At 38.7% G+C, this 23,847-nt stretch overlaps 1 protein-coding gene across 11 annotated transcripts in view; it reads left to right on the top strand.

Moving 5' to 3' along the window:
• The window catches only part of dmd (dystrophin), a 2,003,576-nt gene that overhangs the window by 1,083,619 nt on the left and 896,110 nt on the right, over positions 1–23,847 (top strand). For all 11 annotated transcript variants that reach the window (XM_087992890.1, XM_087992895.1, XM_087992900.1 and 8 more), the window contains 2 exons: positions 4,716–4,868; positions 7,197–7,379. In XM_087992890.1, the coding sequence (XP_087849016.1) occupies positions 4,716–4,868; positions 7,197–7,379 (336 nt within the window). The remainder of the gene's footprint in view (positions 1–4,715; positions 4,869–7,196; positions 7,380–23,847) is intronic.

The raw sequence follows: 23,847 nt of genomic DNA, 5'->3' as shown, positions 1-23,847 counted from the left end.
GAGGTTGGTACAATTACAATATTTAAAAGGCATTTCGATGGCTATCTGAATAGGAAGGGTTCCGAGGGATATGGGCCAAATGCTGGCAAATGGGACTAGATTAATTTCAGATATCTGGTCAGCATGAATGAGTTGGACTGAAGGGTCTGTTTTTGTGCTGTAGATCTCTGACTTATGACACCTTTTATCAAAGGGGGAGGCAGAGAATTGAAGGAATATTGAGTCTTGGAGGAAACATGATGCCCATCTTTCATTCACTACACTAATTCAAATCATAGTCAGAAAGTGCAATGCCTTGTGACTGTCCACACCCTGTCAGGAATAAGACATCATTGGGTACAGCATTGAATCGGTCCTTTATTTTATAGGTCAATAGGGATTTTCGGTACGCTAGGATCTCCAGAGCATTGTTGTGCATAAATGTAACTGGAAGACCTCATTAGTTCCATTTTATTAGTTCCATTTCTCATCAAGAATTTAGCCAAATGGACATTCTCGCCCAAGACTGGGAGAGAACCCACAGGTCACAGCCAAGGTTCCTTCAGGACGGTTAGAGGTAATAGGGAGGAAGGAGGAAAAGAGAGAGAGAGAGAAAGATGATCAATAAAAGGTAGAAAATGCAGGATTGGTGGGGAGAGAGAGAGAGCAATTAAGAATTTGCGGAAACCTTCTACTCTCATTGATTGCTGGTCTGCCAAGAGTAATAGAAAAGGCAATCAGGTTATGCAGTCAGGATCCTTGCCTCCCTTTTTTCTGCCAGTTTTCTCAAACCTTGGAAAATCTGTTAAGCAACAGCAATGAGGTTTATGTTGGATTTTAAAGTTCATCATGGGAACTAGACTTAAATTTAAAATTAATGTTTTGCATCTCCGTTGTAGGATAATCCAATGCCTCAATATCTGCTGCTATATAAATAAAAGTAGCAGAATACATTCCTGAATTCAACTATTCAGCACCCTCCTAAACCACCCTCCACTAGCAGTTGGGAGAAGGGCTGGGTCTTCATAACACCTTTATCTGTTTTGTTTCTGCCTTTTTATGAACCTTCTTTCCAAGAGAATTCTGTGTATATTTGAAAACTGTGGATTTGTGATGAGGTTGCATAAATGGAAATGCTCTATTTCCTGTATCTAAGGTTTTCATAAAGTGAATCATTCGATGAGGTTGTACTGTCAGTCAGGACCTTACTTTCTGGCAGCACATAGCAGCAAATAACAGGCTTTTTGCCGAATGATTTTTCCATCGCTTACTCTAAAGCTGATGCTTCAGAAATTTCTTTGATGGCAATGTGCTGCATTAGAGAAAATGTGCGGTTCATGTTTGATCAGTTTGATAAGAGAGATTCTCATATAATCAGCAACTAACTTGGAGACTTGCTGGAAAATTCCATGAAGATTGGTCATGCCTGTGAGATAGGTAAAGAAGGCACCTCATGACACCTTCTTACAACATTGCTTCTCATGATAAAATGTAAGAGTGAATACTGGAGAGAAGAGTCTAATAATATTGTTTGTGAATGGCCAACCACAGCAGTTTAAAAAGTTACTCATGTTTAATATGGAACCTTTGAAAGTGTCACTGTTCTCATAGCTCCATTATAAATCATTAAACTTCAAAGTGGAAATTATTATTGTACATTTGGGATCTAGCTACTCAAGTATATTTGCTGGATAACTTCACTCTCAAAGTAGTGATTAACAGAGGTCATTACTACAACATGGGTCTGTTACATGTTTTAGTTCTTCACTTCCACATTTGATGAGATGTGACATGGTGCTGTAACATGTAATAATAGGATTTGAATTTTGACTTGTTCCATTTTGCTGTGCAATGGAATGATATTATGTGGATTCCTGATCATTCTTCCCACGTGGTGCAAGAGGCACTGAGTATGTTTTGTGCAAGAAGAAAACTCTGTGAAGGACATTTGGTTGAATCTCGTGCATCTTTTAGCTTAAGAAAACAATAATCAGCTTTAAAGCATTCATTACTGTTGTGTTAGCTGAGGAATGAAAAAAAAAATGATGGTAGTTAGCAAAAAGTTATGAATAAATGTAAGAAACGAGTGACTTTAGACTTCTTCAGCAAAATATCTTGTCAGGAATACTTAAGTTCATAGTTCATTTGTCTAAGAATAAATGCTTTAGCTTTAGGGATTTAAGTTGTAATGGTAGAGAACTGGGGTGGAGTATAGAGGTTTAACAGGATTACTGTTTGGAGTGGTGTAAATTGCACTTCCTATAGTGATGGTATAAGTATTCACATGATGGAAACATGCATGGAGAGCCAACATGGTTTAGCAGCAATAGATAAACTTCTGTCAAGTATATTATTGCAAAATATTAAATAAATAGTTATTAAATTTACAGAGGTTCGGTAATTGCTGCTAATTAAACAATGGAGCCATCAATAAGGTAAATCTAATTCTCATGATGGCAGCTTGTGTTGTAAATAAAACTAAAACATACTTGAGTTAATGGCAAATCAAGGAACCTGTTAATCAAAAGGCTTGGGCCATGTTGACTTGACTGGCGAACAGCTTGATCAGTAAAATAATTAAATAAAAGGGGAAGAAGCCAAAACAATGGATCACCAATTTTCAGGCCTTTGGTCAGAAATATTTTCTGCAGTAAGGGCAGTTGAGAAGATGTTTTTGTTTTGAGAAGTAGAACTAAATTTAACAGTATTCAGTAAATATTGAAGGGTTGTAAAATAAATTTATTTCTCCACTTCAATGAAAATTAAGCACAAAAGCTGTAGAGCATAACTGCTGGAGTGTGTTAGGGATGGTATTGTAAAACATTTAATTGAGCCATCCTCACCAAGACACTAATGATCGAGTATCATATAATGAAACATGGCGAATGATAAAAGAACCTGTGGGATGAGTGACCACAATATGATGGCATTTTACCATATGTTTCAAAGTGAGGCCATTGAATAAAATGTGAATACAGGTCCATAGCATATGTAGTTATAATTTCTGGTGTTAAGTGCTTCTTTAGTTTAACTATTTTAAATGCAATTAAGTTTGTGCTTGGTTGGGAAATATAAAATCTTAAGGCATTATTATTTTGTTATTTTATTATCTTTTTGGATTTATCTTTAAATGCTAATCCAAAAGATTATAACAATCTCAACAGAGATTATCGTTATGGTGACAACACTGTTGGCAAAGTACAAAGATAGCATCTTTGAAGAAAGCAACCAAACTAACGAGCAGAATTTCCCCTGTCCCATGGTAGCAGCTTGGAGTGGGGGTGTAGAGGGAACGCAGTGATTCTGGGCAGCTAGGAGGGGATAGCTCTTCATGCCTTTCCACTGCTGAGGAGATTCCCCGAGGGAGGGTTGGAATGTCATGTAGCAAATTTACACAAATACGCACATTCTCTGCCATACACATGTGTGCCTCTCTCTCTCTCATATTCACACTCAAACACACATTTGTGTACTCTGATTCTATGATTCGCATTCACAAACACACTCATAATCTCACTCTCTTGTGCTCAGGCTTGCTCATTCACTCACTCTCTCATTCTCACTCGCTTACTCTCAATCATGCATTAACACACACACACTGGCACACAGACAGAGACACAGACACAAACACACACACAGACTGACACAGACATTGACACCCACACACACCCACACACGTCCACACAGACACCGACACAGATACTGACTCAAACACTGACACACTGACACAGGCACTGACACAGACAGACACCCACACAGACGCAGACATGCGCACACGCACACACACTGACACAGATACAGACACAAACACACACACAGGCACTGACACAAACACACATTGACTCAGACACACACAGACATGTACACATACACACGCTCACCCTAGGGGGAGGTTACCAGCTTCATGGAGATTACAACCCTGTAGGCGTTTGGTGTCAGAGGTTCTACCTCCCAAAGAGGAAGCTGTGGGTAACAAAAGTATGTATCCACTGATCCTCATGAAGGAGTTTTTCTCCAATCCAACTGGCCCTCAGTCATGTCCCCCAATACAAGATACTTTTTAGGGTTTTGCGGAACCCTCCATTTTGAGACATCCTCTTAATTACCCCTCTCAATCTGAATTCTGAGGATCTACAGGCCATCCATGTGACTGGATTGCTCAATATCTTTTATACAAAGCAGTTGCAGAAGTAGATAAGTAGGAGGCGGGTTCCAGGAAAACAGCTTTGCCTGTCTGGCTCACGACCCCTATTCAGTACTGATGTCAATGTTTCAGTTTGATGACTTTGCATGAAAGATCATCGACCTACATCATTAACTTTGTTTCAGGTAGCAGAGTTCTTTTGTTTTAACAAAGCCATCAGAATGGAACATAGGAGGAAAATAGTTATTAGAAACAAAAACAGAAGTTGTTGGAAAATCTCAACAGGTCTGGTAGCATCTGTGCAGAGAAATCAAAGTTAATGTTTCAGGTATGGTGACACTTCCAAGAACAGCTCTGAGGAAGGGTCAAATTAACTTTGATTTCTCTGCACAGATGTTGCCAGACCTGCTGAGATTTTCCAGCAACTTTTGTTTTTATCTCTGATTTACAGCATCCACAGTTGTTTCGGTTTTACTCAGGAAAATAAATATGCCTTGATCAAGTTGTTTGAACTTCAAGTAAGTGTTTCTGATACTTTGTGCTCTTAATATGAAATGGCTAACAAGTAATAATCATTGACTTTTTAAAACAGGATTTAAGATCAATTCGAAGGAAAAAAGCACTGGAGATTTCTCCACATTGGTATCAGTACAAGAAACAGGCTGACAATCTTTTGCAGTGGTTGGATGACATTGAGAAAAGGTTAGCCAGGCTTCCAGAGCCCAAAGATGTCCAGAAGATGAAGGTAACATTTTTTTTTTAAAAAAGGTGTTTGCATTTCCCTTCCTATCATCAGAGGGGAAAAAAAAAGCAGATAACTCGAACTAAAGATTTGGATGCATGTGGCACTCTCTTGTAGCATGTATTGTACCCTCTGGTGCATTTATTAGTGTCAGATTCTTTGATCATTATCTATTGAATTCTTGCGAGCAGCTTATGTCCTATAGGTAAAGGAGCCGAAGTGTGTTTTATCCTTTTTTCTCATTTATATAACATTTGCAATGGTTTTTAATTTATTGATGATATTGCTGAATCTTTTAAATGTGGATATTAATAAAAATTCTATGAATTTGAAGGCAGAAGACATTTGAATTGAATAACTTTATTCCTCCCAATGTCCGTGCATGTAGACCTTTTAAGTTATCATTACTTCTATCTTACACTCCATATAAAATCTGGAATAGAAGTTGCCTGGTACTGTAATCTATATCAGAATTGGACTTCTTATATGTTGACACGAATGTAATTGTGATGTTCTTTATTCTTTTTAAATCTCATTTATTACAGGAAACCAGTTGTCTGGTTATTATAGAAAACTAATTGTCTTTATGCTCGGAACAGTTAAGGGGTAGTTATATGTTCCCTGCACTGTCTGATAATGTGTGTGACCTTACCACTGTATCCTCCCTCCCACTTATTTGCTCAGAGCATTTATCATTGTTGTCATCGGACATTTCTCTGAGTTTATTTACACATGTCAGATTCACTTTTTTATGATCCATTATTTTCATTTGCTTCTTTACTTTGTTTATCATTTTGACTTACAAATAATTAAGATTTTAAGATAGAGGAACTATTTTTATCAACAGAAAAATCAATGAAAACTACAAATCAGCAGGTTAGACCACAGAGTAAACTAGCATGCTTATGTTGTAGGCAGCCATTTGTTAAATGTAAACATTTTGTCAATTTCAAAGAACCCTTGTTGAATCTTAAACTATGATTATTGTGTTATAACAACTTTAACCTTTGAAAAGATTATTATTAGTAATTTTTATAAAACTATCCAGATTAGTAATTTCAAAATTACCAATGCAATGTCCTTTATAGTGTTTTACAATTGCATTTGATATGACCATTTCCAGTCAAAAATCTTAAAGGTTAATGCAAGCTGAAGCCAAGTGATGCTCCAGATTTTGTGGAACTGTCAGTGCTCACAATTTTTGTTGGCCTGAAACTGACAGCAGCCTTTAGAGCGTGCACATTGAATCCTTAACAACTATATTTTTGAATTTTTCTACGTTTCCCCATAGGCTGCCTCTCCAAAGTCTCTACAGTCTCCTGTCAAATCGAAATTATTGAACTGATGAAAGCTTGCCTTTTGCACAATTGATCTCTGTGAAAAAACCCTTGGAAGAAAATGTACCTTGTTGCATGTGGTTAAGTGAATTTTGAACACACATTAAATTTATAATTATGTTTGAATAGCTTCATAGGACCTAAAAATAAATTTTTGTGGAAATTCAAATTTCGCAACCATTTTTCATTAAAGAAAATTCTTTTAAAAAGAAACTTCAATAAGTTTCTTTTATGATATTTCTAGCTTAGTCTTATATTATGTACCCCAATCATGTATTAAATTCTATATAATATTTTAATTAACATTTAATTAATTTTTAATTAAAAATTAAAATATGAGGACACTATATTGTGATTTGCAGCTTAATTCTCTTGATGACATAATTGATGTTGAGTGCTTAGACATTCCCTTAACATAATGTCAGATTCAAACTGATGTGAAAAATCCACGTTGTTCCAATGCTGTCTACTGAGATTTGAGCCGACATATCTTTATGAAAAATAACAAAACCGCCACTGCTGGACTTAAAACAGGTGATTTTGTCTCCAGCTGTTCTCATCAATATGGCTGCTGCTTTCTTGATAACAACCTTTATGTTGGCAGTGCACTACCACCACCATGCAACTGGCTAAGAGAAGACTAAACTCTCTGAAAGTTAGCTGTTCTGGGTTTGTGCTACATTGAATTATTAAAACATCCCATTTTCCCAGATAATTTAACTCAATCTAAGTTCACCCATGAGAATTGACCACTTGAGTGGTCAACAGTGCTATACAGCACTGGTTTTGGCTTGCAAATGGTAATGATAATGATTCAATACTATTTGGGACATTGTCTTTCTACCGAGTTATTTGATTAAATTATGATGCACTCACGAATCAAGAAGCTAAAATAAGGAAGTTGAAAATGTTTTCTTTCAGTTTGTTGAGTTTTTCTTCAAGTTGAGACAGTAGCTAGCTAACCGCTCTGGGACCATATGGTTTTACTCACTAGGAGATGGATGCTGAACTGGAAGAGAAGAGGGGAGACCTGAATGCAGTGTGCAGGCAAGCACAGAGCCTGTCAAAGAAAGGAGCTGCTAAGGCATTGGAGTTGCAGCTGATCCAGCTCAACAAACGCTGGAATGACATTGAGAGCAAATTTGTTCAATATCGAAGGTTGAACTATCCACAAATTGTGAGTTTCCCAAAAGCAAGCTTTAAACATTTGCTTGCAGTTTTTGCTAAGATGGACCCCTGCAAATAAAAGGCTTATATTTTAATAATCATGCTGTGTTTGTTTGAAAGCAAATACATCTTTGAGAGTTTGTAACAAATGTTCCATCTTCGCAAAATATTGTTTACTAAACCAATTTATTCAGGGACTGCAAGACACAACTGTTCAAAAGCTGAAACATATGATTGGCAAATTTCTGATTAATGGAGGTAAATGATATTTTTTAAAATTTGCCTCATTGTCTCATTACATCCAAATTCTGAGCAGCATGTTTGAAGTTTGAATTGATGCAGCATTCAGTAATTGATTTAAGAACCATTCATGTAAAGGGTTCATTCCATGCAACTTTTTATTTTGGCAAGTGGTATTAATTGCTATTTTTCATCATGTGGAAAACCTTGTCTGTCTTAGTATTCCTTTAATCTACAATTTTTAAAGATTGTTTTACTTGTTGATTTACTCAATTTTCCTTCCCTCTGTTTTGAAATTTGGTGTGTCCTTTATCCTTAATAAAAACACAAGATTTGAATAACAAATCTGTCTAAATGCAGGGGAGCATCCCAACATCTGATTTGTCTTTTTGTATTCTCTTTGACTTTCACCCTTCAAGCGCAGGTAATATTATGAGGCATTTGGACAAGCCATGTTTGTGCATTGAAAGTAGTTGATGTTCAAACTTGAACATCAAGTTTTATTTAAATATTATTATGATCGGGAAGCAAAAATTAACTTTGCTAACATTTCACCTGTAATTAAGTCAAATATTGAACAGGACTGTTCTTCCTGCTGTTCAAGTAGATGGTATAACTGCTCGAGTGTAAGCCTCAGGTCTGGCTGTTTAAAGCAGTGCTGGTCACTTATGTAACCATAGCCTTCGGAAATATCTGTATGTAATGAGAAGACAGTGCATAAACTTAGGGTATAACTATAGAACCCTGTAATGTATGAAGGGAATACTTTGGTTGAGAAGTTGAACTTGCTGCACCCAAAAAAGTATACAAGCCAATGAAACGACAGAATTGTGTGCTAGTTCCCATTACTCAGAGGGTCTATTAAAATTGGGCCTTGAGCCATATGTAAATTGAGCAGATAGTCTGGTATTGCTCATTGGTCAGTGCCTGCTGAATTTCAATTTGTTTTTTCATTCCCCCAAGCAGCTTCCAGCAATCAGTTAATCAATGCTGATAAGGTTGGGCAGATTACGTGTGAAATAACGCTGACTAACTGCCAATTTCGATCTACAGCCAGTGTCATGAAGCAAATTCAAGGTGCCTAACTCTGGCTTCCAGCAGGTGAACCACCAAAAGATTGTCTGCTTCTGATCTGGCAGCATGTCTGTATCTGGAAGAGATGGTGTGTGCAAAGCTGCAAGGCAATCTGCTTCTGTACACTTCATATTGTTTTCAAAAAATTGTTGAATTGCTTCTATAGAGGTATAATGAAAAGATGTTTGTTTAATAAGCAGAAACTATTTAAGGAGATTCATTTTACAGATAGAAAAGGAAAATATGCATCAATGGTTGTAATCAAGTCTCAATGAATCAGTAAGCCACAGGAATCTCCTTAAGGGCAACAGAAGCAATTAGTAAGCCACACTGCTGTAAGTAAGGATCTTTCTTTATGTTTTGTTCTCAATGATGTGGAGAGCTTTGGACTTGAAGTGAAAAACCTTTCCCTTATTAGTCAGGTTTCCCCAAGATCCATATATTTTTTTCATTTTCTTTACTTCTACTGCGCTTACAGTACGTCTAGAAATTATAAGTTTCTGAAACTTCTCCTATTCAGTGAGTCACCAACAAACACTGACAAACCTCTTTTCCAATGATTATACTCAGAAAACACATTGAACTCCTCTCCCACCACATCCACCACTCCAGGACCCAACCCCTGCCATGGCTGTGGATATTCGCTGGAATGTGTGAACTATCTTTCAGAGAGTAACTCTTGCAATATCTTTCCATTTTATGATTTGCATGTAAAATGCAATGTTTAAGACTGTGGGTGGAGTTTTCCTTTCTCTGGAGTGACGAGTCATGGTGAGAAAGATAGGAAAGTAAAGCAGTATGAAACAAAATCAGAATCTTGGTGACAAGAAAGTTTTTCCTGATATTTTTCCCCTTCAAGCCTTACATAAATTCTAAATCTCACCTTTGAAAGGTGACTACCGTATCCATGTATTTGCATGTCATTCATGATCCAATCTTTCAAATCTCTATGCTATATCCAATTCTTCTCTCCTTCCCCTTGAAATTGGACAAGACAAAATTGCTGACATGTAAAGCATGGTGGTGCTGGAGCTCAGTGAATGTTTCTCAGGGTCAACACACCACTGTATCTTCGCAATGACATTGTTGTGTGCTTCTCAGCCAACACAACCTTTTTTTCCATGCAGTTCAGCATTGATAAACCACCATCCTCACCATTCCTGATGAAGGGCTTCTGCCCGAAACATCAACACTCCTGCTCCTTGGATGCTGCCTGATCTGCTGTGCTTTTCCAGTGCCACATCTTTTGACCTTGTTCTCATTTCACTTAATTAGTTGGCATGACAATGAGGTAATTAATGCGCAAATTGCTGGGAGCCAAGGGGTACTCCTCCAAAATGTAGTTGATGACACCTTTGCAAACCCCTTACATCCTTTCAGAATGAAGATACAACATTCTTCATGCTTTCACTTCCATCAGGACCATATGTTTTCCTTTCTTCTTGGCTCTGTTTCTTGTATTTCTGCTTTCTTTTTCTTTAATTCTTTTTTTTTTGTACCTAAGATGGTTGTTTCTGTTAATTCTTTTTGTTTTGTACCTAGGATGGTGCTGGAGAATGACGATCTTGTACACTTTTCACAATGCTGCTGTATCCTTGTACTTGAGTGCATGTGACAATAAACCTGATTCTAGTGGAACAAACCAAAGGTCATCTCTAGATGAGCGTTCAGTACCTTGATTGCAAAATTGCATCCTGGATAATTGTGTCTTTCACAAATGAAGCTGACAAGGTGGAATGGGAGACTGTTCCTTAAGGCAGATGAAATGGGGGAGAAACAGTAGTCAACTGAGGATGAAGAATAGGTTGAGGCACATTGGCCATGTGACCTAAGCAAGAGAGATGGCAGAGCGATGCAACACTGAAACTGAGAGGCTGGAGATAACCTCAGTGAAATCTTCTACCAGGATGAATGATCTGCCTCCAGATTTTGTTTAATTGGTTAACGTTCTGTCAGTAATATGGGAAGCAGTCCCTGCTTAGTGCAAAGGGTATGTGGGCTTTTTTTTTGTTTACTGACCTTGACCTTCTGTGCTGTAGAATAAGTGTTTCAGTATCCATGTGGCTACATGGTTGTAGTCTTCAGTGAAGAATCCGCTTTGAACAATCTGCACGTACATCCCACTGATGATCAGGGATGAAACAGCAGTTAGTGAGCTAGTGTGTGGCTATCACACGGGACAAAGGTTGGGTAGCTCTTTTAGGGCTTTTGTCTCACTAAGACATTTGAGTGATGCATATTGAAGTCCCAGTGGGCTGAGACAAATCCTGAGGAAACTCTTTTTGACCAGTCCATCATTGGTAATCCTTCAATACTTCAGAGAGCACATGCTAAAGTAGTTGCTAAACTTCTTTAGAAATGCTTGAACATTCTGTAGGATGACAGTGAATCTGCGAGAGACAGTGTTTTGTGACAGACCAATATGACAGGAAGGAAAGCAGACATGTGATCTGCACAGAGCACATAAAACTTTGAATGACTGTGCGTTCCCTTGAAAAGCTCGTGCACAGATTGAAGTTTTTTTTCAGAGATGTGTGGAATCATCACTGATTTTGCACTCTCAGTTATAAGGTGGATGCAGGTGTAGAATGATGTGTGCTGGCTTGTCCCTAATACAATCCCTGCACATTGTGTCTGCCTCAAGTGTCTCTTTTGTTAGCTGACAGGAAAAGGCCAGTGTCCCTCTCATGAGAGCCATGCAGCTTTCACAGACATCAAGGAGCAAGCAGTAAATGGCTACCAAATTTTTTTTTCAAGATATCATCACAGTATCAATATGTCTCCATAACTTCAATCCATCTTTTGCACACTATCCTGACATCTCCTTTGCCAAAATCCTTCAATAAAAGTCAGTGACAATATATTTTTTTCAAATGCATTATTTGACATTGTGCGTGTTTGTGTTTGTTTTTGTGGCTGCATTTGCCCCTGAATCTGACATCTGACAGTCTCCAACCCCAGTGGATGTAACATGGCTAATGGAGAAGACTGCCAATGCTGTCAAGCAACTTTGGAAGTTTTCCCTATGCCCCTTAGCATGCATGGTAACAGTCTAGACTGAATGGACGCTGATGAGGGTGATGATAGGAACATGAATGCTGTCATCCTAGTAAAGAACAGAAGAAATAGGAACAGGAGTAGGCTCTTCAGCCCCACAAGCCTGCTGCACCATGGCTGATCCAACACTCTTCACATCCACTTTCCTGCCCTTTCCCCCTTACCCCTTGATTCCTTTACTGATCAATAATTTATCATTGCAGCCTTAAACATACACAAGGACTCTGCCCTACAGCTCTCTGAGAGAAGACATTCCTCCTCATCTCAGTCCTAAATTGGCGCCCTTTTATTCTGAAACCTCTGGTCTTAGACTCTCCCATGAGGGGAAACTTCCTCTCACCACGAACCCTGTCAAGCCCCTTAAGAATTAAGACCACAAAACCATAAGACATAGGAGTCGAAGTAAGGCCATTCAGCCCATCGAGTCCACTTCACAATTTCATCATGGCTGATGGGCATTTCAACTCCACTTACTGCACTCTACCTATAGCCCTTGATTCCTTGCAAGATCAATAGTTTATCAATTTCTGCCTTGCAGACACTTAATGTCCCGGCCTCCACTGCACTCCATGGCAGTGAATTGCAGAGACCCACCACTCTTTGGCTGAAGAAATGTCTCCTCAGTTCCATTCTAAATTGACCCCCTGGAATTCTAAGGCTGTGCCTATGGATCTTAGTCACCCCGCCTAATGGATACAAATTCCCAGCATCCACCCTTTCTAAGCCATGCATTATCTTGTAATTCTATATGTTATCAGCCATGATAAAGTGGCAGAACAGACTCAATGGGCTGAATGGCCTAATTTCTGCTCCTGTGTCTAATGGTCTTATATACTATATAACTCTGCCTGTGCTGTCATGAAGTCGACCAACACTGCTTTCTCACGAGAAAGGAGAGGCTGAAATCACTATGATAAGCTCTGAGCTAAGTTGAAACCAGAAACTATTTGCTTTTTAACAGGTGTTCCAATGCACCAACAATCTGTTCAACACTGTCATATCAAACTCTCAAATTTCCATTATACCAGAACTGGTCTATGGCCTTCAACTTCTTTAAACTTTTGGCACATACTTTATTGTAAAACCTAATTTTCAATTAGTTACAGGCTGGTTCTCTCAAATACAATCGAAATGTTTGATCCAAAAAAAACCAAATCGTTGGAGAAACTGAGCAAGTCTGGCAGCATCTGTGGAAAGAGTTCATGTTTTCAATCCAGTGACTCTTCCTCAGAAGTCAAATTTATGAGTCCTGATTAGAAACAAGACACGTTCTGAGTACAAATATATTTTCAAAAGTTTTTTTTGCCAAGTTTAGATATTTTAATCAACTTTTGGAGCAGGTGGGTCTGTAAACAGGGCCTCCTGGCCCAGAAGTAGGAACACAGATAGGCAACGGCCTAATGGTATTATTGCTGGACTGTTAATCTATACACCCAGATAATGTTCTTAACACCCAGGTTCGATTCCTGCATGGCAGGTGGTGGAATTTGAATTCAATAAAATAAATCTGGAACTAATAGTCCAATGAGTCCATTGTCAATTGTCAGTAAAATCCCATCTGGACTAAGGTCCTTTAGGGAGTGAAATGCCATCCTCACCTGGTCTGGACAACATGTGACTCCAGACCCACAGAAATGTGGTTGACTGTTGACTGCCTTCTGGATAATTGGAAAGGACATTAAATGCTAACCTAGCCAGTGTCTCCCTCATCCCATGAATGAATAAATAAAAGCTACCACTGTACCACAAGAGCCGCAAACTAATGAAGTTAGCAAGCACAAAATAAATGGTACATGCTAAAAGATGTGGGACACCAATTGACTGGACGCAGGTCTGTTTATTCTGTTGACTGCAATTTTCATTCAGTTTTCCTTTCTTGTGCATCCAACCATAAAGAATCAGCACTCATTAACCATAGCTGATCCCTGTGCATGATCAGTTATCCTGAACTCTAATTAGCTTATTAGAACATGACCAGTTAATGGTCTAACTTGGATTAGCAAAGTTAATTCGTTTACCCTTCGTTTACCAATTCCGTACATCTTTATCAAGAAAAAGTGGTGTCAATGAACAATTAATGTGCCTACGTAGAGTGTGTAGAGTCACCCCATCATGGTTTAACATCATCTCACATGTCCTAACTGATACGTCTGAATATTGTGTAAAGCCTTCAATGCCCTTGAACAAAACAAACCAGGTGTGACTCCACAATAACTGTTCATACCTCACCAAACTAACCGTACAAAATTAATACATATTGCATACTTTAAGTTATAAAACTGATAAACCAATTTAAAACATAACCGTGTTTCTGTAAAAGTCATTTACCTCAAATCATTTTAACAATTTATATTGTTATTAAAGTCAGCATAACACCAGAAACCCATGCCCTTAATTTTAGCCTGAGTCATTTGGTTTTCTTCCTTACAGAACTTTTTTTCTTTTTTCAGCGAGCCACAGTTAAACAAAGCAATTTAATTTTTCATTTGCTTGATTAAGTCAAAATGATTAATCATTGAAAATAACTCAATCCTACACTCCAGTGAGTTGGCACAGAAACTATCCTAGGGCTGTAGCCCAATGCTGTCAGGTGCAGTTAACAATGCAGTTATTCCCCACACACACAGATTTGCTCAGTACTGATGTCTGAACTGGTGGCTATAATTGTCAGATCAAATAACAGTTCTGTTCCTCCAAGATTGGATGCTGTTCTTGCCATTCCTTAGAAGGCTGCACTGGCTGCTCAGGTGGCCGTGATCTGGTATCTGAAAGCTGAGATGAAGATGAAGGTATCATGAAAAGCAGGAGGTCAGTTGTCAAAGATCTGTAGCTTTCAGTACATGTCAGATGAGGGTGAGGACGGACTGCAGAAGGTGCATTTGAAAGGACCAGGAATACCAGATATGATGGATTCTGTCAAAACTGATTCTGGGTTCTGAGCACAGCCTGCCTGAGAGGGTTCAGATGATGTCAGTGTGCCTGTATCCACAGCTTTATGTTTCTTTCATTTATGGGATGAGGGTTTTGCTGGTTGGGCCAGCATTTATTGCCAGTAGCTCGATACCCTTGAGAACATGGTGGTGAGCTGTCTTCTTGAGCTCTTCAGTTCTGTTGTGCTTCCTCCTGTTCTGGCTATTTTGTTTTCTGCTAAAGAAGAGGAGGAATCTTAGTGATTATATTACATTGTGCATGGATGGAAATGCCAAATAGCTGTAGCTTTAAGGAAGCAGTGAGAGTTGAATGTGTGGACAGTAGCATTGGCATGTACGTGAGGATGAGTTGGAGCCTGTGAAGGTTAGACTTGAGTCCTGATTGCTGATGGAATATGCTGTACTGGGAGTCTGTGAGGCTGCGAGTGCAGTGGGGGTGGGGAGGCATGTGCCACATGATAATGCATTCACTGACCATGAACACCAAAGTATGATCATTGAATTACTAAGACACTGTTACCAGGTCCACAGGACAGTCTTCAGGAATTGACCTAGCTGTCCATTTGCTCCGAATCCAATCTCAAAGTTTTCCTCAGAGGCTCCAGTCACACTCTAGGAACAACACAAATCTCCTGCAATCCTAACTTGGTGTGCTTTTTATTTTTAGCCAATTCTTCCACAATCAGCAAGAGATTAGATATGATTGTTCGAAATCTCTGTTAAAAGCAGCAATTGCCTTGAAAATATACAAACTGTTTGATGTAGATACTCATTGTACATGCTGCTGGACCTCCCGCTGTCAGTCAGAAGTATGAATCATGTACAGCTGCATGCTGAAATTGTTGCAATGTGAAAATGCATGCTGTCTTTCAAATGAAGTTTGTGAATAACAAGTCTCAACCCTCATGTCTGAAGAATATTTCCCATGTTTTGCTGGCCATTCGTGCACCCTTTCCTCCCGGTCATGGATATTTGGCCCTTGGATCTCTTACCTGTTTTAAAAAACAATCTGTCTTCTAAACTACCCCCCTCTGTTTCAACATCCAATTTCCTCACAACTTTGTGAAGGTCTTGGAATGATTTTTTTAATTTTAGAATTAAGGCACTATGGTAATGCAAATGGTATTCTTCACAATGCTTGCTATTTCTAACACTTGTGCTTAATGAACTGAAACTGACTTAATTTTATCATTTGTTGTAAAACCTAACTATAGTTAGTGCTTTGATTCTTTCGTAGCATCCTGTTGCATATGGAATAAATTTGCAAGGCTTCCATTTTGACTCTTGTTTCTTAAATAAAAATGTCACAATATCAGGCACCTGCTGTTCTCAGTTGTTCTGATTCACACTTGGAAATAGAAATGACATTTAAGTGGGAATGTGGTTGATACATTCTTGACAATAATTCAAGGAATGGATTCCAATAATTCTGGTCCAACAAACTTGTTGCATTCTTTTACTTTTGCGGGTGGCGCCTGACCTGAAAAAGGATCACGCAGTAACTGTGAAATGAGTGTAAGCCTTGGCTAAATGGCCACATTATTGTCTCTGAGTAAGAAAGTACAAATCCCACTTCAGAAACTTCACACTGTGAGCCAGAATAACACAACAATACAATACTGAATAAGTGCTGCTCTGTCAGAGGTGACAGGTTTGAGATGGGATCTTAAACTGAGGCTGTGTCTTTGCCCTTTTTATTTGTCTATAGGAAGTTGACATCATTAGGCCTACTTTTCTTGTCTGTCCCTAATTACCCTGGTGGATTTTCAATCCAGGATGGTGAATGGCTTGGAGGGAACCTTGCAGGTGATGGCATTCACATCCATCTGCTACACTTGTTCTTCTAGGCAGTAGCAGGTTTGGTAGGTGCTTTCAAAGGTGGCTGGCAGAAGTACTGCAGTGTAATTTGTAGCTGGTACACATTGCTGGCACTGAGTATTGGCAGTGAAGAAAATGAATGTTGGCAATGATTAGTAGGCTGCCAATTAAGTGGGTGGCTTGATGCCGAAAGGTATCAAGCTTCTTGAGAATGATTGGAACTGTACCCATCCAGACAAGTGCAAAGTATTCCATTACAGTCTGAATTTGTAACTTGTAGGTGGTGAACCGCTATTGTGAGATAGGAGATGGATTATTTGCTATAGAATTCCTAACTTTGGCCTGCCTCTACAGCCATATATTTATTTGGCTAGTTCAGGTCAAGTTTCTACTCAATTATAACTCCTAAGATGTTGATACTAAGGAATTAAATTTCAGGATGGTGAAACCATTAAAAGTCAAAGAGAGATGGTTAGATTCCTCCACATTGGAGGAATTCTTTGCCTGACCCTTAATTGGCCTGAATGTTATTTAACACATCAGCCTAATTCTAAACGTTGTCTAGATCTTTGTGCAGAAACTGTTTCAATATCTGAGAAATGCTGAATGGTGCTAAACATTGTACAATTGTTAGTGAGTTTCCTCTATTCTGTCCTAATGGTAAAAGGAAAATCATTGATGAAGCAGCCAAGGGTGCTCCTTTGTGCGATGTCCTTCGACTAAAATAGTCGACCTCCAAGTTCAACCATTTTCCACTGCGCTCGGTATGACTCCAGCCAGCAGAGACTTTTCTCCTTGAATCCCATTGACTCCAGTTTTGCTAGGGCTCCTTGATGCCATAACTTGTCAAGTATCGCCTTTCTCATCTCCTCTCTTAATTGCAGCGTTTTTTGTCCATGGTCTGATCTAGGCTGGATTGAGGTCAGGGGCTCTGGCAGAATCCAAACTGAGGCTCAATAAGCAGTTTATTCCTTTGCAAGTCTTGTTCATTGGCAGTGTTGATCAACACTGACTGAGTTGAACTTGTCCTTCGTTTTGTGGATAGAATATGCATGGGCAGTTTTCCATATTGTTGGAAGCCAGTGTTGTAGCTGCACTGAAGCTTATCATTGAAATGTTGTCAGGCTGTAGTCTTTGCAGTATCCGGTGTGTTCAGCTATTTATTGATATCATATGGAGTGAATCAAATTGGTTCAATATTAATAACCGTGATGCTGGGCATCTCCAGAGGAGGCTGAGATGGATCATCCTCTTAGTACTTCTGGCCGAGTAAGACATTCTTTGGTTAAAAATAATTTGACTTTGTTTTTTTAACCCCACTGGTGTGTTGTGCTGGAACATAGGAACAGGAAAAACCCAGTCAGCCCTTCCATCTGCTCCACCATTCAATAAGATCATGGCTGATCTGTGGCTACTTCCATATGCTTGCCTGAGGCCCATATCACCTGATGTCCTTGATGGAAAAAAAAATTAACAATTGAATTAGCATTGACTGCCATTTCATGAGAATTCCAATTCTTTGCCACACTTTGCATGTAGAAATGCTTTCTAACATGTCTCCTGAATGGTCTGGCCCTAATTCTTAGATTATGCCACCTATTTTTGAATCTTCAACTAGTGGAAATAATTTCTCTTTATCTTCCTTATCTTTCCCTGTTGATATGCTGAAAACCTTAATTAGATCACCCTTTAGTCTTCTAAATTCTAGAGAATAACAGCCTAATTTGTCTAATCTCCCCCTCATAACTTAAACTCTGAAGTCCTTCTGTACCTGCATTGAGCTCTCTTCAGGGCCAAAACATCCTCAGGCCTAGTGCCCAGTACTCTCAGTGTAACATTCTTATAATCCAGCCCTTTTGATATGAGGCCAGCATTCCATTAACTGCCTTGCCTATTTTCTGTACCTGTTTGTGACATTGCAAAGAACAATGCACCTGAACCGCCCAATCTCATTAAATATGCATGGTATTTAACTTTGTTGCTTTCTAAAAATAGCATGATCTGCCCTTTATTTGGTCTGAAATAGAAAACCTCACAATTGATTATGTTAAAATCCATCTCCTATAGTTTTGCCCATTCATCTAATTGATCAATATCCTGTAGTAATTTTATGCTGTCGTCAACTCTTGTCTATAATGCCGCCCAATTTTGTATTATCAGCAAATTTGAATAGTTATTTTATGCCATTACCCAACTCATTAATGAATATTGTGAGTAATTGAGGAGCCAACATAGATCTCTGTGGGATATCCACTAGTCACATCCTGCCAATTTTGGTACTTACTCATTTTTCCACCTCTGTTCCCTGTCACTCAACCAATTCCCTTTTCACGTCAATAATTTGCCCTCAATTCCATGGGCTTCCACTTTAGCTAGCAGTCTCATGTAAGAAAGTTTATCAAAAGTCTTCTCGAAGTCCATATAAACACATTCATTGACTGCACCTCTGTCTACCACCTTTTTACCTTTTCAAAAAAAGCATGCATAAGGTTAGTCAGGCATGACCTACCCCATCATGAATCCACACTGACTCTCCCTGATTAACTGAATGTTTTCAAGGGTGATCAGTTTCATTACCCTTAATTATAGACTCCAACAATTTCCCCACCACAGATGTACGGCTAACTGTTCACCCTTCTTAAAATGTGGAGTAATGTGAGTAAATTTACAATCCAGAGCTACAACTCCTAAATCCAGGAAACTCTGGAAGATTCTGATTAGGGCATTAGCAATGTCCTCTCCTACCTCCTTTAATACCCATGGATGGAAGCTATTAGGTCCTGGGGATATGTCATTCTTTAGTTCTATTAATTTCCACGTTATTGATGATTTACTTCCACTAATTTTATTTCGACTGTGTCTCTGACCTCTTAATTTCCCTGGGACTTGAGACAAAGTATCCTCCTATGAAGTTCTGCTGTGAATACTGAAGCCAAGTAATTGTTCAGCTTGTTTGCCATTTTCCCATGGTGATTGACAATATCCCCACTCTCCGCCTTCAGTGCGCCAACAGTACTCCCTTCACGTAACTATAAAATCTCTTGTTGTCTTTTATTTCCCTTGCATATTTCCTTTCATAATTCTCTTTAGCCAATCTTACAAGCCATTTTTTGTCCCTTTGTATTTGTCCCATTCCATTGAATGTGCATTAATTTTTTTTTCCATTTTCATATGCCTTTTCTTGTAATTTTATGCTGCCCCTTCCATTCTTTGTTGTCCTTGGTTTTCCTTAGCATAGCTACAAATTATTTCTCAACAGCGTTACATGTCTCTTTGAACACCGTCCATTGTTCCTCAATTGTTATATCTATGACAGAGCTTTCCAGTTCACTGTGGACAGTCTCTGCTTCATCCCATTAAGTCTGCCTTACTAATACAAAATTGTAGTATTTGATATTTGCTTGTCTCTTACAAGCACTATGTGAAACTTGATCATGTTATGATCACTATTTGACAAATGTTCACAAACAACTGGATCACTAATTAAATTAATCGTACCAAATCAGACTTATTGCTCATTATTAGATCCAATATCACTTGTCCCCTTGTCTCATCCAGGTCATATTGCTATAGGAAACTATCACGGACCCACGTTAAAGATTGATAAGGATGAGGTCAAATAGCTTCTTCCCTGTTGTTGATTCCTCCACCACCTGCCACAGACACATTCTGGCAGATGTTTCTTTTTTGAGCTGACCAGTTCATTTAGTACTAGTGCTACTAAGCCACTGTTGGTGATCAACATTGAAGTCCACCACTCAGAATATATTCTGTACTTGGGAACTCTTTCTGCTTCCACCAAGTTGTGTTCAACATGGAGGATTATTGATTTGTCAGACAGTGCTTATTTGAGTGAGGATTTAGGGAGTAATCTGCAGGATGTTTTCTTGGCCATGTTTGACTCGATACATGAGACTTTGAGTTCCAAAATCAATATTGGGGATGCTCAGGGCAATTCCTTACTGGTGGTATGCCACTGTGCTGTCATCTTGGGTTTGTCTGTCTTGATGGTGGAGTAGGACATACCTGTGGAAAATGATAGTAGTGTCTGATACATAGACACTCTCTCTGAATCTGATTCCAGTTGCTTGACTATTGTGCTGTATAGCTCTCCCAATTGTGGCATAAGGTGTTAATAAAGAGAACTTTCAGGCATCTTCAGGACCAAGTTTTTCATTGTTGCTGTGGTGCCAAGATCAATGTTGTGTGGTACATCCTGTTTCACTCCTTTCTTTAGACTTAGTAACAGTTTTGATATAACTGAGTGGCTTAAAGCTACGTCAGAGGGCAAATGAGAGTCAACCAAATTGTTGTGGATCAAGAGTCACAAAAAGGTCAGACCAGGTAAGGCTGGTAGATCTCTTTCCTAAAAGGACAAATAGATGCACATGAACAATTCTATGACAGAATTTTTCTGCATTTTAGGATGGAGCCAAAGAATGGTGACACTGCACAACAGTATTCGCTGTGTCTTGTAACAAAATACAATAATAAATAGATCAAATTAGGTTCTAAGTCATCCCTAAGCGCTCCATCAGCATCACTGTAATCTGGTCATTATCTCAGTGCTGTTTATGGAACCTAGTTGTTCACAAATTAACCATCATGCTTGCCACATTACAACAGTGAGAACAGGATACTGTCAAATGTACAAGTTGTTTTCTTTACACAATGCTGTTCAGAATGTTGATGCATAAAAGATTAATCAGTTTGTGTCACCATTTTCTTTTCTCATGTTTTAACAGAGAAGGGACTAGATTTAAGATAAACAAGTAAACAATTGTATTACAGTAATGGGCAGGCAAATATCTTACCAATGCATCAAATTCTGAGATTGCTAACAGCAACTTCTCGGCTTTCACCGTGGAAAAAAAAACAAGAGTAACACTCTAATTTCAATTGCAAGCAGCAATGTGAATATGTGAATATTTCCAAATTTGATTACATGGAAGTGAATTGGAGGCTTGCAGTTCTTATTTTACAACAAATAAAATTACATCACATCATTGTATCACTTTAATTTATGACACTGGCATTTGTTTTCTTTCATTTTGAAAAGGAGAGGAAAATATTCTTTAAATTATTGAATATACTTGTCCCACTTGTGATATTCATTCTGATGTTCAAGTGTTGCCATATAAAGTGAAAGCAAATCTTTTCGTTCAAAGGAACATTTGCAATGCTGTATTATATCACTTCTGTGTTCATTTATGTACCAACAAAGTAATATGTTTTGAGGAAAACGTCACATTGAAAAATAATAGTGCAATATGCTGGTCTGCTTTTTACAGCTGTGCAGTTTCTGATCCTCGACTTTCAATGAGATTGAACAGCATGTTTTGAATGAACACCCTCTTCACAAAATGCTGTCATGGAAGTTGGATGGATGAATGGTGGGGAGAGGTTACCATTTGAACGTTACCGACTTTTTACAGAATTTCATGAAAAATATACAATTTCAGAAGAAAACAAATATTTGCTTTATGTTAGCTGTTTCATAATCTTGATTCATTATTGTGAAAAGTTTGCCACAATATATGAATGGAGGTCAAAGGACAAATACAGAATGACAGATCAGATTTTTTCCACTGATTTGTTTACGATTTTGACACAAATGTGACCTGTGCCTCTCCTTTGCCCATCTCTTCTTTGCATTTTTAATTGGATTACAACAAATAAAGTGCCATGATTATCCCTTCATCTTGACTAGTTTAGGATTGGATAAAACTTTTAAAGAATCTAATATTTTTGGTTATGGATTCTCTTTGCATACCTACAACACAGGCGGTTCAAGAAGGTAACTCACCATCACCTATTGAAGGGCAACTAGGGATGGGCAATAAATGCTGACCCAATTAGCAAAGCCCACATCCCATACATTTTTTCTTGAAAATTCCAAACTTGCACTTCCCACCAGAGATCATCTCAGCAATGATGAGGCAGCTTTAGTTGAGAGACAACCTAATAGAAGTGTATAAAATAATGATGGGTACAGGCAGAGTTAATGGTAGTTGTCTTTTCCTTAGGATGGGGGATTTCAAGACTAGGTGACACATTTTAAAGGTGAGAGGAGAGAGATTTAAAAGAAGACATGGGACATTTTTTTTTCACATAGGGTCCTTCATGTGTGGAATGAATTCCCTGAGGAAGTGAGTACAATTACCACGTTTAAAAGACATCTGGATAAGTACATGAATAGGAAAGGTTTGGAGGGATTAGGGCCAGGAGCAAGCAGATGGGACTAGTTTTGTTTGGGATTATGTTCAGCATGGGTCAGTTAGATCGAAGGGTCTGTTTCTGTGCTGTATGACCCTGAAACTTATTGACTGACCTCCATATCAAGCAAAAAGTCGTCAGCAAGGAGGTAAATTAGCTTGGAGGGGAAACTTCCATTGTGTCAGTCTGATTACAGCATTTCATTAATTTGCTTACCGCCTTGTTGGGGGATCCTCACAGTTGAGCTGGTGGTCTGCACAGTTGGTGGCAGCATGATCAACCGACAAAATGAGAAAAAGATGGGAGTATAGGAACAGGAATAAGCCATTTAGTCTTTTGAGCCTACTCTAACATTCCATGATGTCATGGCTGATCAGTGGCCTAAGTCCATATGGGCTGCTCCTTATCCTTAACACCTCTGCTTTTCAAGAATGTATTTCTCAGATTTCAAATTAACAACTGATCTTGCATCCGCTACCATTTGTGGAGGAGAATTCCAAACATTTAACACCCTTTGTGTGGAGCAGTGCTTCCTAACATCTCCCTTGTACAGTCTGGCCCTAATTCTCAGACCAAGCCCCTGGGTTCTCAAGTCTCAAGCTACTAATGGGAGTAGTTTACCTTTTATCTATCCTCTCTTTTCCTGTTAATAGCTTGAAGACTTTGAGATCGTCCCTTAAGTTTCTAAATGTAGTGATTGTAATTTGTTTCTTCTTGAGGCCTTAACAGTTCAGTTTAGCTGCCTGTCTCAGTGTGGTCAGGAGCTGACACAGTTGTCATTCCAGTGCTGGAGAAACTCCTTGAGAGTGAGATGCATCAGGGTCTGTCCTAATTGTTGTATATTTATGCCCACACCAAACCCCCCGTCCCACCCCCACCTCCCACTCATAACCACTTTCAAGCTTAATTCCATGGGCTGGGAAAATTCATTTCATTACCTCTACAGAGCTCAGTCCACTTTTATTCTTCAACAGGAAACCAAATGGAATTCTTTCAGTTCTTTAAATATCAGCAGGATAAGTAAATCAATAAAATACATAATGCATGTTAATTTAGCAATGCAGTCATTATTGAAATACTTATTTTCTTCCTCTGCCTTCTACTCCTGCCAGGAGCATTTATCTGGTCAGAGCGCAGTTCCAG

The sequence above is a fragment of the Chiloscyllium plagiosum genome, unplaced genomic scaffold, assembly GCF_037043375.1.
Source record: "Chiloscyllium plagiosum isolate Xiang-an unplaced genomic scaffold, Cpla_swu_hap1 HiC_scaffold_12, whole genome shotgun sequence".
In the NCBI taxonomy this organism is placed as follows: Eukaryota; Metazoa; Chordata; class Chondrichthyes; order Orectolobiformes; family Hemiscylliidae; genus Chiloscyllium; species Chiloscyllium plagiosum.
Note: the sequence above shows the minus strand (reverse complement) of the source record. Positions and strands in the feature narration are given on the sequence as shown.